Source organism: Helicoverpa armigera, chromosome 4, assembly GCF_030705265.1.
Source record: "Helicoverpa armigera isolate CAAS_96S chromosome 4, ASM3070526v1, whole genome shotgun sequence".
In the NCBI taxonomy this organism is placed as follows: Eukaryota; Metazoa; Arthropoda; class Insecta; order Lepidoptera; family Noctuidae; genus Helicoverpa; species Helicoverpa armigera.
This window is the reverse complement of record NC_087123.1, coordinates 4,802,741-4,820,229: the sequence shown is the minus strand read 5'-3', so window position 1 is coordinate 4,820,229 and position 17,489 is coordinate 4,802,741. Positions and strand designations below refer to the sequence as shown.

The window sequence follows — 17,489 nt, the reverse complement described above, 5'->3', positions numbered from 1 at the left end:
TACTAAAGCAAATTAGAACCTCTTTAAAAAAAATAAGTAGGTTTAAAAAAAAAATTTCAGCTGATTTTTGACGTCTCAAATTTATAGGTTAGGTTTGTTGTTATTGTGTACTTTACAATAAAATATGAATGTGTAAATTATGTAAATAATGTTGTTTAGATAGGGCTAAAAATCAATCGTTATACCAAATCACTCAAGACGTTTATTTCACTAATACGAATGCATTGTAAGTTTATATTATTTGCAACATTGTAAGTTGATAGTTTATACGTTTGTTCATGCTCTTTTAATCCCGTCAGTCTCGAGCAACTATAATCATCTATTCTCATCATTGGAAAATATTTATCACCAGTGCTATTCAAATTAATGTGTAAGTTTTAGGTCAGCTCAGCTTGTTTCCTTCTTCCATACTCTAATATAAACCGTCATCACACACAAACAAACAAAAAAATGTTTCCTTTCCATGTATTACTACGTACTAGAGATTAGTTCCCTTCCCAATACCTTCAACATATCATTTAACAAGTTACATCACAACTAACAATACAATTGATGTAACTCCAGAAGATGGCCCTAGAAACAAGCCTTACAAACTACTAAATGTAGTACTAAACTCTGCAGCCTATTGCGAACAGGGGCCATAACAGTTTGCTGCAGCTAACGGCACTGGCGAGTCAACAAGCGCTTACACCATGTCACTCAACGTAATCCACAATGTAATTGTGTAGTAAACTAAGATTAAACAGAACGTAACAGATTTACGAAGTTACTTGACTTGGGGTAATCTTAGGAAGTGGTTTTATAGCAGTCAGAATTCACTTTATGGCATGAGTTTTAAAAATATCACGTTGGTAATAGTTGTTCAGGACTTCTCATTTCTGGAAGCTCCAAGAGTCACACTTCAATTGGAGGACTTACAATAGGCAGTGTCTTTAGCAGAATTCTTAAACTTGATATTACATTGGATAACACTAGCTGTTCCTCACGGTTTCGTCAGCGTTCCAAGGAAACTATGTACTTCCTGCACCCGGTTATAAAGTCCTCTGTCCTTTCTTAGGCTCTTGACTATCTGTGTACTATAGGGTCAGTAGTTCTGGCGTGAAAATCAAACAGACGGACTCAGAAATTTCTTTGCATTTACCTATACATACATAGGTAATATACCTTGGGATTGTTATTCAAAGTCTTATAAAAATATACAATTTAAAACTTATTCCAGATGGTAGTCAAACTTTATACGGCGGAACTAAGCCCGCCAGTTCGCGCCACTATGATGGCGTGCGCCATATTCAATGTGCCGTACGAGAATGTTGAAGTTAATCTTATAGAAAAGGAACAGATGCAACCAGCGTTTTTAGAAGTAAGTTAGTTTGAAGATTAGGTAATAAGGAACGTTTAATTTATTAACGATGGGGTAAAAAAAACCGTGAGTAAATCATTGGTGTTCGGTCTCTTGCAATTTATCGAAAACTAGCTTTCGCCTACGATCCGTGGAAACCATGTACTTCGCGCACGCGTATGAAAAAAATCCTACTAATATAATATATATAATATTATAAACGCGAAAGTTTGTATGTATGGATGTATGGATGTTTGTTACTCTTTCACGCAAAAACTACTGAATGGATTTTAATGAAACTTTACAATTATATAGCTTATACATCAGAATAACACATAGGCTACAATTTGTAAACATATTGTTCGAAATACTAAACCTGCGCAGACGAAGTCGCGGGCACCAGCTAGTATTTACATAAAGTCTTTCTCAGTAAATGGGCTATCTGACAATGAAAAATAAAACAAATCAAATAAACGGTTCCTTGCTGAAATTAGCACGTTCAAGCAAAGAGACTGTAGCTTTATAAAACTAATATTGACATCACCCAACCACATAATACAAATACCTAGAAATAGACAGAATAACTTCCAATTAGCCTCAAAAACTGCCGCACGATACCTAATTATGTGATGAGGAAAACGAAATACTTAAGTATACGTTTCTAGTTAACGAAGGATATTTTAGGTTCATTTACATTTTCAGAAAAATCCTCTACAAACGGTTCCTGTTCTTGAAGATGGTGACTTCATACTGCATGATAGGTTTGTAGTAAGTTATTTGAGTTTCTAATATACTTATAACTAGTTTTCAGGTTACTGATAAAATCGCTGATAGCCTATTAGGATCTTATCGGACAGATAAACTATAACATTTAGTTTTACAGGTATCGGTTAGCAATATCTAGCAGAAATTATAAGCAGCCTTTATCTGGCCGGTAGCTTTAACTATCAGATAACTAATTGACACTTTATTAGTAACCATTACAACCGGACTTTAATTTTTAAATACGTTTTCATACACTTTAGCAAGCCACTAGTACGGTCTAACTAGTAGTAGTAGTAAAAACAATATTTAAAAATTGTGATAGGTACGTGACTATTCCCAAAATGACTTCCCCATGATTTATCACCGAAACATTTTTTATTTAGGCGTGGTCTAAAAAACAAGCCAAATCCTAAATTCAAACAAACTCGCTTTTCCACGGCTTAACATGTTTTAATTTATTGCTTTGCAAATTGATTTATTTTCCCCTCTGTGACGGATATTTTGGCTTTAAATCATTTGTCACTTAGTGCTTTTTGTTTCCGCATTGCAGTCAAGCTATATTAATGTACCTGGCTGATACGTATGGAACTGACGACTCATGGTATCCGAAAGACACCAAACAAAGGGCTTTGGTGAATCAGAAACTATTCTTCAATACTGCTGTTTTGTTTCCTAAATTGAAAAATATAACGGTGAGTTATTTTGTATATGATTAGATAATTGTCCTTTTTAGTGCTGAGCTCTGTTTCTTTATAGCACTGAAAGATTTCCAAAATGTAATTTCAATAAAATTAAATAGGTACACACAAATAAAAACAACAATAAAGATTAATATTTTATAGCTGACGTTGATGGTACACATAAATTTAAAGACTGGCCAAATTACACTTTATAAATGCTGGATATTTATGAAGCAATATATCTCTTAATATAGTAGATATTTAGGCCCACGCGTACCTACCTACCATTAAAAATTCTGAACCACTTAATCTCCAAAGTTGGAACCAACGATACCGCCATTAATAAGGTACTATTAAGAGCTTAGTAATTCCTCCATAATTAGTTTTACTAACCAGTATTTATTTCCATGAAAAAGCTTTTTGTTTTTAGACTGACTACCTTTATTTTTTCAGTACGCTTTAGTGACTGAAAGAAAACAAACCCAGTCGAAAAAATGGCTGGACAACATTGAAGAAGGCTATGGATTCGTGGAAATATTTCTTAGCAAAACAGCTTATATCGCCACTGATAACATCACGATAGCAGACCTGTCAACGTATAGTAATATGTCATGTTTAGCTTACGTTGTTCCAGTGGACGAAAATAAGTAAGTCAAATAGGCAATACTTACGTACCTATATAGCAAAAAATATTAAACACTTATAGACGTATCTCAGCCGAAAGCATTACTGTCCATTCACACTCCGATTGCTTATATTATTAGCTTAGGAACATTTAAATAAATCACTTATCAAAAATTTTAAAACAGTTATATTCAACGTCTGTCTACATATAAAATCGTTTAGAATTAGAAAAGGCTTCTGAGGAAAGACGCTCATGTTCTAGAACTAGTTCTTCGCCCATTGGCTCAAAATGCACCTTTATGAACATGGTACGTCTTCAGACTGTCAACCAGAGAGCATAAACCTGAAAACACAATATGTAGTTGTTATTACCCTTATTCATAAAACATGGCCGGTGTCAAAAGTTAGCCGCTATGGATTGCACACATTTTTCTGACGTGCCGTGTCGCGTAGTTTTCCATGGACTCATAAAACAAACCAGTTGGACTTTTGAGCATTTTACCTGATTTAAAAATGATGGGTCATTTTTCTTGTTGATTTTATTTGAAGTGGCAGCTTTTGAACTTTATCTTTGCCTATACATATTGGCAAATAAATATGATTGATTCATTTTTGCAATTATATTTTTCTCAGGTATCCAAAAACGGTTCAATGGTGCACAGATATGGAGAATCAGCCTTTCTGCAAAGAGCACAACAATCCTGCAGCAGCTATGTTTGGAGACTTACTGAAAGAATGTCGAACTCGAACTCACTAGTGTAACTGTAGGAATACATAGACAGCCTATTTAATAGAATCGTAAAAGATCACTGTTAAATATTGTAGTTTTTATTTGAAGCTGAAAAGCTCCAAGTTAACATTATATCTTTAGATCTTTCTCCCCGTTCCACCTGGATTCCGAGAAAATTTCGTTGAGTATCCAGATAAAATATAGTATACCTACACTAACGCATAATGGAGCCTTCCTGAGCTGAAAGATATTTAAAATTGGACTCGAAGTTTTCAAGTTTATTCGTTCGAAATATTCAAAAACGCAAAAAAGATAATAATTTCCTATTTAAAATATATTAGAATAAAAACAGAAACAATACGCACGACCAACGAGCGTCAACAAACATACGCGAATGATAACCATGTATATTCGGAACAGTTTCATCGCCGCCGTTGCACCAACGAGATTGGATTGAAGTGGCCCCGTGCCAGTATACGCAGATACACACCCTACAGCATGATATTGTGAATAAATCGTAAGCTGTGCCCTGACCATGATATATGCCGGTACAAATTGGATTTATTTCCCGCTTTCCCTTCCCATTGGTACTGAACAGAAACTGTTATTGCACGTATGAACGATGAGGTGTCATGAATAAAATATTCTGTTGCGAACGCGTCACGCATCCGAAGGTTTCGATCGCGATTTCAATGTGATACACCAATCACACGACACCTCGTACAAATGATTTATTGCTCGTGTACTCATAAGTATAACCTGTTTTGGCACGTGCTATAGAAAAATTATTGTTCCAAGCGGTACTGTGTCGAAAAATTTTCTTAGTATTCTATCATAGAGACAGGTTTTTTTATTGACTCCTCCCACCAGTACCTAAGCCCTTGGCAAAAAAATACTCGCCACATAACTAAATTCTGAATATTATGAAACTACCATAGAAATACAGCTACAAATGTTAACAATTACCGAGCTAGAGGAACCTAATGTTTTTTTCTGTGAGGGCTCTAAGATATCATTTCACTGACAACAATGATAACCGTTTAAAACTAGTCTACTAAACACTACTGTACCTCCCTATGTAAAATTGCACTAATATATCGAAACAATGACCTCTTATCGAGCAACATACCGTACATAAAGTTACGAATTAATTACAAAGGTCTATAAAACTTAGTAGTAATGCAAGAACGATGCAAATTAACTCCAATTACAATGTCTGCATTAACAAAACGTCATATAAAATAAAACAAAGCGGGTTTTAAATTACCCCATTGGACTAATTAAGGCTGCCGAGTTGCCTACAGTTTCATAAGTCGTTTGAATTATGAGAAAGTTGCGTTTTCACGGCGTTTCACTCGCACCGATGCACGATGCACTACTTTTCGAACTCGGATAAATAACGTTTCCAATATCCGTATCGAGGGGTCGAAATTCATCCATAGCAATAAAAAAATGATGTGTTTAAATTGGATTAACCACTGCATTGGGATTGTGTATGTAACAAACAAACAAAAATTATCTGTTATAGTTGGTTTAGATCCTGAAATCTATAGCGCTACTAGTTTCTGAATCACCTTGTTTCTTTTACTTGAGACAGTCATGTCAGATTACTACTTTCTAGATCCATATCATGGCCGCTTTGATAAGAATAAATCCGAAATGATCCGTAAAGGTATACCGCAATGAATTGTCTTCGATACTTCTGCATGCAAATGCCATTTGTTAGATTTATGCCTCAATGCAAAACGACTCATTCCTATTTTGCTTTGCGTTTTATTTGAGTATTACCGTAATACCCATTTTTGTTGTTTTTCCACTGTTGATCGAATTACACACACAAATCTATGCCGTGTCACAGCTCTATACGGTTTAATCTTCCTTGCAGGTACAAATTCCCGCATCGGTGTATTGTCTTTTGGGACATATATTTCAATAACTCTGTTGTGGTATTGCGTATAAATCGTTCTTTTAGACATTTGACAATAATTTACGTCGATAATTTGCATCCGGACAAAATATGCCTTTATTATCGTATAGTTGAGATATATTTTCTACGGGACCTCATTTATTTTTACTTAATGAGTACATTACGCCTTAATGACCTTTGGGGGTAACATTAAATTATTCAGCATTTTTCGTACCCGTCGGTATATTCGGAACAGTGTTCATATTTAGCAATAAAACCACTCTGACCTCTATTGAATAAATGATGTTAGGGTCGATGGATAATGGCATTTTTAAACCTATTTCAAAATGACCTTATTTTTGTGAGATGTATGGATGACGTGACGGGAATGTTTGGTAGCGTCCCTACGTTCCATTAGCACTGAGCTATAGCTGGCGATATTTTGTATAAATAATGCCCACTTTGACGCAACCTACCCTACGTTGGGTCCAATAAGTTTGACATGTTCCTGACAGTTGCCGACCTTTTTTGTATCACGTACAATCGTTCAAAGGGCGTTGCTACAGCATCTATTTTCAGATAAAATTGTTCCGTAACACATTTCTATTTTTTTTTTACTTTAACAACAGATATCCTCCTCTTAGCACAGCAGTTCAATAACATAATTATAATGGCTCACGTAATCGAAATACAATGACTACCTTCTACACTTGTTGATAAACGGTACGTTCCTATAGATACAATTAACCACTTTACCAACCAATATTCTTGTTGCGAACCTCAACAGCAGTTCCCAAAGTCAAACATTGAAACGAAACCTCCAAGACCGCCGTATCAATATCAACTTGATAGGTCTACCAATTAAAAATACAATACAGTCCATATTTGTACCGTTATACAAATTATAATTAGGTATGTAAATAATGGCCTTCAAAATAAGATCCCGAAGGCTTATAACAGAGTTTATTACGCTTCCTCTCGTATTTTAGCTCGATAAGTACCTACAAATTATGAGGTTAATGAACCGAAGTTTCAGGTAATGTGCTAATTAATCGTTGATGACCGAGATCCAGTTATTTTCACCTTCCAATAATGACCACTTAATCGACCAGTGCAGACCTGCAATTGTATGTTTACCTACTTGAGAAAAAATATATAACATAGCATAGCTTAAGTGCTTGCTTCTGGATGACTAGTGGCGGAATTCAAAAAGCTATCTATCTGCTATTTGTACGACCCAATTATTGCAATATCAGAATTAAATTTTTAGTAAGCAAATCAACAGATATAGTAAAAGGCAACTTAAGAAAAACAAAGTCAATAGGTAATACTTACTGTGTTCCTATTTAGAAGTAAAATTTTTTACCGACTTCAATTTCATATTTGCCTGAAACATTCATAAAAAAACTTCTGTCGTAATTTAAGTTTTGTGTCAACTATCCCAACTGGAAACTTTACTTATAACCGCTAACGTGAAAGTGGTCCAAGCTTTGACACAGTTTTGCATATAAAATTCTTTCAGAAAATGAGAAAGTCATGAGTTACTACATACCTACTAAGATCTAAGTATGAAAGACTTATTAATGTTTGTTCTGAACTAAAATTGTTTTATGTAATCTGCGAGTTCCATCTAAATAATGTGGAAACTTAATAACTGTGAAAATAATTCTATCTGTCGCGCTTTCATGCCAAAACTACTGAACCGATTTCAATATTTTTTGGTACCTACACAGATATCTAGTGCCTAAAAAAGATATAGTCTTCTTTTTCTCCAAGCTTAGGAAGTATAGTTATCTCGGGCCGTGGCTTGGTGGGGAACAGTTAGTAGTTAAATAATTACAATGATATCTTGATCTTTCAGTTGATAAGTTTTTTATTGGTTACTCAATAGAAACTCCTATTACAGTGAGGTGAGTGAGGTAGTAACAGATAAGACGGTGGAAAAAGTGAGTTGATTAATGCTGAAATATAATTTTAGTTAGGTATGTACTTACGTGTATCAGAAACTAAACAAACATTTCTACATTTAATTTTAATTGTGGCTCTTACTAACGTAATAAACCGTTTAAATGTTGCTCTAAAGATAAGCGTTAAACCCTTAAGCTTATCATGAGAGAAATATTTTGCTTACGTCTCTCTTATGACGTCACTGTCAGGACTATTGTGACAAGGGTCCTTGTCATATCACAATCCTCTTAAGTAGTGTTACTAAAAGCATTACTGAACTCAGTACTAAGTTTTTTATTATTTCTAAAACCTAGACCACATTATACTTTAAGTATGTGGCTATTTATCAAACTTGACACTTAGTGCTATTATTGTAAAGTTACGACAAATATGACCGTCACGGTGGTGGCTGAAGGGTTGAGTAGGGGTGACTAGGAATATTAAAAAATAAAAGAGCTGTAAGAGTTGTCAAGAAAAAGTAATAGGTATTACTCTGGTACAACCATATTTTCTGCCCATTCTACAGAATTATCTGTTATATTATTTATTATTCGAACACACATCTGCTTTAGTGTCTAGTTGATTGAGTTTAGCGGCTATGACACAAAAAAGACCGATTGCTAGGTACTCATGGGATGTCGCGAACAAGGGAATCAGCACTCCGTATCACTTTTCCTCGTAATTCACGGTTTAACTTAGGTTTTTCACCGCGCGCGCAGTTATTGATGCCGGCCGGCCATGGCTGAGATTCAAACTGAAATTCGAGTTTGACGATGACGTATGTAAATAGGGAGGTTGGGAAGAAGGAAAATATCCCAAAACCTGTTCATTAGTACTCTCTAAAGAGCAAGCTCAACCAAAACCTACCAATAATGACACTTGAACGTCTTCAATCCATGTAAGCTATGGTACATAAATTATAATAATCCCTCCAAAAAATTTCAACTGCGTCTTTAAAAAAAAAACATAAGTAGCTATGCATTCATAAATGAAAAAAAAAATAAGTCTTATAAATAAAACAAAATTGAATATGGAACAGACAATTTTTTTTTCTTAAAAACATTATAATAAAACATTTGAATTTGGAAACACTTTTTTCCATAGTCTGAATAGCATTGGCTGTTGAAATTAATTCCTTTGCTTCAAAAAATAAATGCACAACATGGCGGGAAAGTGAAGAAGAAGAAAAAAAGTGACTCAAAAATCATTTTGTAAACCAACAATTTTTTAAAGTGTGTTAATGGATTTAATAGCGGTGAGTACCTACCCTAGCATTTTTATTGAAATTACTTTGAACATATACGAATGTGATACAAAACAGTCTAATGCCAGTTAACAACTTCGTAGTCCTAACCTATAACTTTGAAGAATTACTTAACAGTTTTTCGGGCACAAAATTAATATTTTAAATAGCACCACCTGTAACTAAGTACGGCATGTACTTCCAGAGAGTTGCGGCCTACCTATCAAACTGTGGAACAAAGCCGACTAAGTCTTGTATTATGCAAACAAGCATCATGTAAGGCAAGGATTTATGAGGCAAGTTCGTTGGGAAAATCGCGAGCTCCACCCGTGGGAGTACCCGTGCTCACTATGCCTCCATATATTCATATTTAGGGTTAGGCCCTAGGCGACTGCCCTGGGGAACGTCGCACGCATGAATGACAATCATACGTAATTGAATTGATTAATAATTGTATGAGTTCATTCATATTCAATGTGAAACTAGTGTTGTTTGTTAGGAACTTGTGGTTGGTCAAATGTTTTGCCAAACTTTTTCGGGTGAATTGTTTTTTTTAAGTTACCATTGAGCCAAGTGGTAGTTGTTTTATTTAGCATATTATAACTCCAAATTTTACTTAATTACATTGATACAATTGTCATAAAAAAAATCTGCAAGAACGACCTATTCTCTGTTATCCCATAGACCCCACAGCAACTGGTAGTCGTAGTAGGCTAGGGGTAACAATAAAATATAAAAAATATAATCTTTGCAGAAAACATAAAAGCAGAGATATCTATTAAAATTTCTGAAATTCATAATGTGGACTCAATTTCATAAAAAGTTTTGCATCACGTATTAAAGACCTGCAAACTTAGACATTCATATAAATATTTCAATTCAATTTCTCTAAGAATGCTTAAGTACGAAATTCTAAAATTCGCGTCACTTTGTGTCTATCGTAAGCGGCTGTTATATTAGATAGATTTAGGTATAGAGGTTGTCTGTAGGTTGTTTATAAACCCATTTCGAAAATCCAGACACAAAAACTTTGTCAAAAGTTTGTACAACGCGTGCCCTTTCTGTCTCCATTGTAAATTAAATAGATAGTTTCTACAACATATTAACAGCGATCCATTTCAAACTTTCGCACGTGTTTTTGCAATACTATTATATAGTTGTAACCTAATTAATTGCTCTTTGTTCTACGTCCAATTAACGAATTTATCATACAACTATTTGATTCAAGATAATACAAAGTTATTTATGTGCTCTCATACCTTATAGTACACTTAGAAACTTTTGAAGTACTTTGAAAGTTACGGTGTCTACTGAAACACGCGAAACGTATTTTAAAATGTCTATGTATTTTCACACAAAATTCAAAACATCATTATTTTGATTTAGAAATCTAAGCCCCGTCTACGAAAATCTAAAACTGCTGTAAAATATTTAGATACCTTCTTAGTCTAGCATATAAATATTTTGTGGTAACGGCTATGGAGTCTTTCGAGGAAACTGCATAATGCATTCTCGAGATAGTAGGATATAAGGATCCACAGAATAATATCATGCAGTTTGCAAATATGCTACAAAAGATTTGCAAATAAAATAACGGGCATGTTAGAAGGGTTTACCTTTGTTAAAAACTTTTAATAAGGGCCTTATGTTTGCTTGTCTGTAACGAACCCTAACAATATTTTTTTGTTGGAGCAGATTGTGAAAGTGCAGATTTTAAAACCGTAAATTATATCTTTAAGCACATGCAAAAATATACCCTTAACTGACCTTTTTATGAAATGAAAAAAGCTTTTTTTTGTATTTTACTCATTACCATTCCAAAAATGATAATATTCTGAACGATGAAATTGGAAAATATACTTAAATAATAATAAACTAGTAGGGAGATGATGATTCCGGCTTCTATTTTATCTGACATTTATAACGAAGAACATCGTTTGCTTAGACTGAAGCTTTGAGTTGCGCTTTCGGGTAACCTTTCAACGGGTATGTTACGAATTTCATATTTTAACTACATAACTTTAACGGGATCTCTGTAACAGGGGTATACAAAAATACATACAAATAAAATAAAGAGGAAACATGTTTTTGTTTCTTCGTACCGTAAAGACTCCGAAACTACTGAAACGGTTTAAAAAAATCTTTCACTCTTCCCCAGTAACATACCTATCTTATGTTTTGTCCCAGCACAGGAAGTAAAAAAGTGAAACCGCGGAAAAACGGCTATTTACAAATAAATAAAGAATATTTGATATTGCCTTTGTCATTATTGTTCAATCTTCCCTAAACATTTTAAAGGTAAATGATGATAAAGAAGCCTTCCCGCGTCAGACCCTTCAAGCGACGTCGTAAACAGATCTGGAGATCACAAACAAAAGTATTTAAGGGCTTTCCGAATCAGCGGATATTAAAATAAGAAAAGGCGATATAATAGATGGAAGATCCTAATCTCCAAAATGTGTTTTATTACACAAAGGGCTGTTTTATACCAATAAGGAAGTAATATATTGTGAAATATTGATATTTTTTTGCTCAATCGTTTCTTAGAACAATCTACCTGAAACAACTTTGGTTGAATCTTATTATTATATGGAACGATATAAAGTTATCCTGAGATTTCGTCAGGAGCTGCCGCCATATTGGATTTGACGTGACGTCACGTATTCCAATATGACATGCTTTCGAATAATACGAACCTAACGACTTCTCGTTTACTCAAATCGGTGGAAGCGTTATGCCGCATGCCGTTTGGTCCCGTGATTCTAATGGACAATCCTGTCTTTCTCAAATACTAACAGAATAAGAATGCTGTAATATAGTTCGTGTATTGGTTTGTGTAACATCATTTCAATCGTCGTAAGCAATAGCATCTTTCCTGTACGTTCATGGTTGCACCTTTCTTATTATTTTTTATTGCACATCATCATCATCATCATCATCATCAGCCTATCGCAGTCCACTGCTGGACATAGGCCTCTCCAAGTGCACGCATTAATATATTTTGACACACTGAAAAAAGAGAGATTATGCAAAACGGCGAGCTTAACCCAGCGTTGGGTTCTCTTACCGCCAACCTTAGAGAGTGATTTGATGGGATAGGGCAAATGTGCAACGCAACGTATTTGTGCAACGTTTGCGCATACTAAATACTATTGAGTTGAAACCTTTATTCAATGCAAAATATTTCAGAAATAACTTTTGCTTTACAAGTGATACCTAAATATAAAACTGTATAAGTTTCTCCCATAAAATTCGCTACACTTTAACAGGTTTACACCACCAGCATTTTTTAACAAATACATAACTGTCAAGTCGTAATTGTTCTCCTTGTTGTTATAAGGCCTGTCAAGTGAAACTTTCGCAATAATAAAAGTAGCGAGGTACTTGGCAAGTTTTTTCCTGTTTCTCAGCGAGCCTGGCAACATTTCAGATAACATTCAATTAGCCTTTTGTGTCAAAGTTTTAAACGGTCACAACTTTTGTGTTTGTTTAGTAATCAATTATCGCTTATTGTTGTGATAATTCTATGTTTATATTATAAACTTGAAGAGAGTACTTATGATAAAAAAAAATATTTCTGTGTTAGGCACCTCGTATAAGTTTTTTCTTACAAGTTTTTTCAGAGCACTTGATATTTAAAACATAAGTATTTGATTTAAATAATACTGATATCCTGTAAAATATACTTAGAGTTTTTATAAGGTAATTTACTTCCCTTCCGTATGGTGTTCATAAGTTCCTTCCGTGTTCATAAGTTTATGCATACTTCATGCCTCAAAACCTCCTTTTGCCATGATACCCTCAATATAGTTTTATCTGATAGAACATCGGAATAGGAAATTACAGCCTCTACACTAAAGCGCATAAAAATGCTATGAAGATAGGCGAAAAACATGGAAACTCGACACGGTTTCATTATAATATTTCACGTTATTATTTCCGAATAACTTCTGAAAGCACATGAATAAAAACAAGTTTATACTTTAATGTCAGGGTGTGGTAGACTATTCAGACTGTATGTAGAAAAATATGTTTAGACTTACTTTATAAAAGATTGTTGATATTAATACATTTTACTAAACAAAGAACAATAGCAAAAATTGTCTGTAGTTGAAACCCACAAGTGCATAAAAGCCACAACAAGAACGAAGGAATTCAGTAGGACAACCCTTTCCGAGCTCTTTCGCTGAACATAAAGCGTAACAACTCCAAATAACATTCAAAATAGAGTACCCACACCCTCTAATCCGTCCGTAATCTTCTAAGTTTTCCCACAGCCACAATGTAGTCTCGTTAAAATCAAGTAGATTGCGATAGGACAGTGAGGGGACAGGATAAAATTGTTTTGGTACAGAAACGGCTGACAGCTTCGCAGCTGGCCGTTGACAACGGTCGTCCGGAGTGACACTGTAATCTATTACGCGGAACACCCGGCCCGCGTTTGTTCTCACTGTTTAGTTGGACAACTAACCATTGGCTATTTCGGTGTAGTAAAAAAGTCATCGCTGTACGCGCGCCCGACAATCGGTGACAAATGATGGATGGATTACCGCCCTACGTTCCGTTCTTGTCAAGGCAAGGGACTTGCCAAAATTATGCGCTTTGGGGGAGCCACCAAATAATTGTTCCGGGGCTCCCGTGACAATTAAACAACTGCGTCCGAGACCGTTGTTGGCGAAAAGCAATTTTCAGCTATCTGTTTATATAACGTAATTTGTAGTGACAGTGCTACTCCGAAGACTTCCAATATCATGTTTCTCCGTTTCTTTTACGGCGCACTTAAGATGACAAGCAAATAATACAGTGATGTTTTTCCGAGTCAGGATGGAAAAGCACTCTCATGCATTTTCCGATTAAATATCATTTCTATCATATGTTGCCCGAGACAGGCGAGAGAATTGATAGTAGCTACTCAAGAATTCCGACGCGCATTTTGTAGAACAATAAGTTTTTGTACTGGATATCCAGATGAGATAAAACTAAAAAGTCTGTCAAGACACATTCCTTGGAATTCGTATGTAAATTACATTGCTTACGTATTGATTTCCAAAAATATGTAGTCCGTCAGAAAAGGTCTTCCGATCTCCATCTAAGTTATAGTCGTTTCCGCCCCATACCCTTGTTATGTCCGCTTTTATGAGAAAATTTATTCTTACCCGGTTTTTGTTCCGCGAGCTTACGTAAAATGTTTCATAACTTAAATGTATTTTTATCATTTGATCATTATTTGCAACGGATATAGGAAATGGATAAGTCAATAGCCCAGGCGCTCAAAGTCAGTGGACTGGCAAAGTTCCTATTACTGAGCCATTGTGGACTTACACTAGTTTTTTACGCTACGTGCTTAAAGTTTATAGCCCCTATTAGCAGCGGAGAGAAAATTCACTTTAAGATAAGAGAATAAGATATGTAATGTAATAAATTGTTTATTTAATGTAGGAGGTTGTGGAGACAGTAATTTCTGTCACGACATAAATATAACAAAAGGAATTTTATAAAAATGATTTCAGTTGTCAATTCCTAGCTAGGTAGACTCTCCTATTGTTTGTCGCATGTTGCATTCAAAGATTGAATCATACTTTACTTTTTAGCATACAATTTACTGTGCCTTTAAAACTACCATTGACAGCATTGCAATTTTTTAACCCAACATCTTACTCCGTCCACCAAAGGCTACTTCCCAGATATGACCTTATCCTAGAGGCACGTCGAAGCGAAATGGATTTACTACATTTATTTTTACGTCGTCCACTACAGATGACGCTAACAGGCTTATCTTATCGCCTGATCTGTCGGAGGATGCGGAGCTAAAGAATGACGACAACTGGGAAAACTGCCGTTGTTTTCATCTGATTGGTGGGAAATATTGTAAAAGTATGATGTGATTGGTAGTTTGTGATCTTAAGGTTTGTGAGTGTAACGTAGGTATTTTTTTTCCAATTAGGTTTGATTGATACCTCTCCCCAAAAGTCATCTTATTGAACGCTAGGTGTTTTCCCACGGTTTTACTCTCATTCCAGGCCAACTTCTACCTTTATTTGGAAAACCATAGCCTATATTACTAAGGAATAGGTAAGCTTTCCAACAGTGATAGAATTTTCTAATCAGTTTAACATTTCCGAATCCTTTAGGGTACCAAAAAAAACAAACAAAGATAAATATTTTAGAATAAATAACCCTTCAATCAAAATTCAATGCTCTCAAAAATTTTATTAGATACAATAAATTAGCAATAAACATAATACCTTCTATAGCAACAACAGCAATAAAATATATGATCGTAAAAATAATACGTATCGAACAGTCACATTCAGTTTGTACGTCCCGCGTGAATGAATTTGATATCGGCCCATTGTTTTCCTATAATGGATATTTTATGCAATGCTAGGGGGGAGCCTTTTCGCCACCAATGCTAGTTACTCGATGAATTGTTACCTTTTCAATAAAGACAAAAGACTTTTATAGATTTCTTTTCTGTTTGAATGTGTTTTGTTACTAGCAGTTTTCCCGCGGTTTCATTGACGACCAGTGAATATCTGTACCTACCGGAATAAAAGATAGCCTATGTTACTCGGGGATAGGCTAGCTTCCCAACAGTGTTTTTTTTTTTGTAATTGTAGTTTTGGAGCCTTTAGAGTACAAACATCAATAAATGTTTACTTTATTATATTATAATAGATCATACCGTAGCCATTGTCCACTTAATAGAAGCGATTTAATAACGCAGTGAATATATATAAATAACTTCTTCCCCAAGCTAGGATTAGAATGTGAAATCTATTTTACTTACATCTACAAATGAAGTAGAATTTTACCCATACCTATATCAAAAGAAAATATTCCATCGCTTTTAGTTGCAATAAAGTGATTTCAGCAAGATATTTAATAAAACGGTCGACAAAGTTACAAAGGGGCGCCTAGCATCTAAAAGATTTATCTAAACTGATTATTTCAGAACCGCTGTGACAAAATGACTGGTAGAGGTCGAACAACAATAAAATTTAATCAAAATGTAATTTATGAAGATTAGTGTAACACGCGTACAAAAGGATCGTATATTGGAAAGAGAACAATGCTTCTGATGTCGACGTTTCGTTCCCAGGAAATAGTTTGGCGCCTAGAAAAGCTACGAGTCGGTTAAAAAATAGTTTGCTGCTTTAGAATGTATTCTATTTTTGTAGTTATTCTCTTATCTTATAAGATTGAACGCAGTCTTTTTTGTGACTTTGTCAGCAACTTTGCGATCCGCAGAGTGATCTTTGAGAAACATTAGGGCTCAAAAGTCTGAACAACAAAACAAAAATATGACTCTTAAAGGTAGGCCATTAGCATAATTCTATTGATACTGAAATAGCATAAACAGGAGTCAAACAAACTCAGCACAAAACCTCACCATCATTAATATTTCATTATATCATTACACGAGCCTTAAAAGCTGAGCTAGTCAAGTGCTTTCACATACATATTCCACAGTAATACCACGCACTCATGCAGTGACGTAGCACTATTATACAGAACACTACACTACAGCTCTTTGAAACCAATTTGTATAGAAGTACTTATCTAGATTCTTTAGTTCATTGTATCCGACGCTGAATAGGCAAAGTGCGGCCACAACCCGAATAATAAGAGGTAAATGGTACCAACGTACTGGAGGCACCGATTTTCAAAAATCAATCACTTAATATGTAGCTGGTACTGATTGTACGGAACAACAAAGACGTTTGATATGCATAAATAAAATTAGTGGATGAAAGTTAGGCCTTAAATAAGCTAATGATGTGGAATTCTACAAGACTATCTATCTATATGATACTCAGGGAATGCTTTATGGCTTGCGTGTTGAGTTGAAGATACTTTAATACATCATCATCAGCTTTTTACTGTCCCACGGCTGGGCACAGGCCTCCTCTCACACTGAGAAGGATTGAGCGCTAATCACCACGCTTGCTCAATGAGGGTTGGTGATTTCAGACTTTAAAGTCGCTAGATACATATCTTAGCAATATTTTGACCACCACAAAATAGATAGTTATATTTGGGACTTATTTCAGGATTGTTTTTATTGAAATTAAATTCTAAGATTAATTTTACCTGACTTTAAAGCTTTTCAATTGAATATCAGATAAGTTCAGAGCATTTTACTGCAGTTATTTACTTATTGATAGATTATTGGTTTCCAGACTGTCTAGACTTGTGTGCCTTCGAAGTTAGTGCCACATTGTAAAATCACGGATCGGTCATTCTATATTATC

At 34.9% G+C, this 17,489-nt stretch overlaps 1 protein-coding gene across 1 annotated transcript; it reads left to right on the top strand.

The window, feature by feature from the left end:
• Positions 1 to 83: 83 nt before the first annotated feature.
• LOC126055909 (glutathione S-transferase 1-like) lies at positions 84 to 4,638 on the top strand. Its single transcript, XM_049846775.2, has 6 exons — positions 84 to 226; positions 1,220 to 1,360; positions 2,042 to 2,100; positions 2,655 to 2,796; positions 3,238 to 3,431; positions 4,042 to 4,638. The coding sequence occupies exons 2-6, from the start codon at positions 1,220 to 1,222 to the stop codon at positions 4,163 to 4,165; spliced, it is 660 nt and encodes a 219-aa protein (XP_049702732.2). The 5' UTR covers positions 84 to 226; the 3' UTR covers positions 4,166 to 4,638.
• Positions 4,639 to 17,489: the final 12,851 nt, after the last annotated feature.

What these genes read in the sequence shown, in the direction of transcription:
- LOC126055909 (XM_049846775.2), top strand. Translation starts at nt 1,220, where the DNA reads ATGGTAGTCAAACTTTATACGGCGGAACTAAGCCCGCCAGTTCGCGCC. An exon ending in GACTTCATACTGCATGATAG is followed by an intron (nt 2,101 to 2,654) that starts GTTTGTAGTAAG and finishes TCCGCATTGCAG; the next exon opens with TCAAGCTATATTAATGTACC. An exon ending in CTAAATTGAAAAATATAACG is followed by an intron (nt 2,797 to 3,237) that starts GTGAGTTATTTT and finishes TTATTTTTTCAG; the next exon opens with TACGCTTTAGTGACTGAAAG.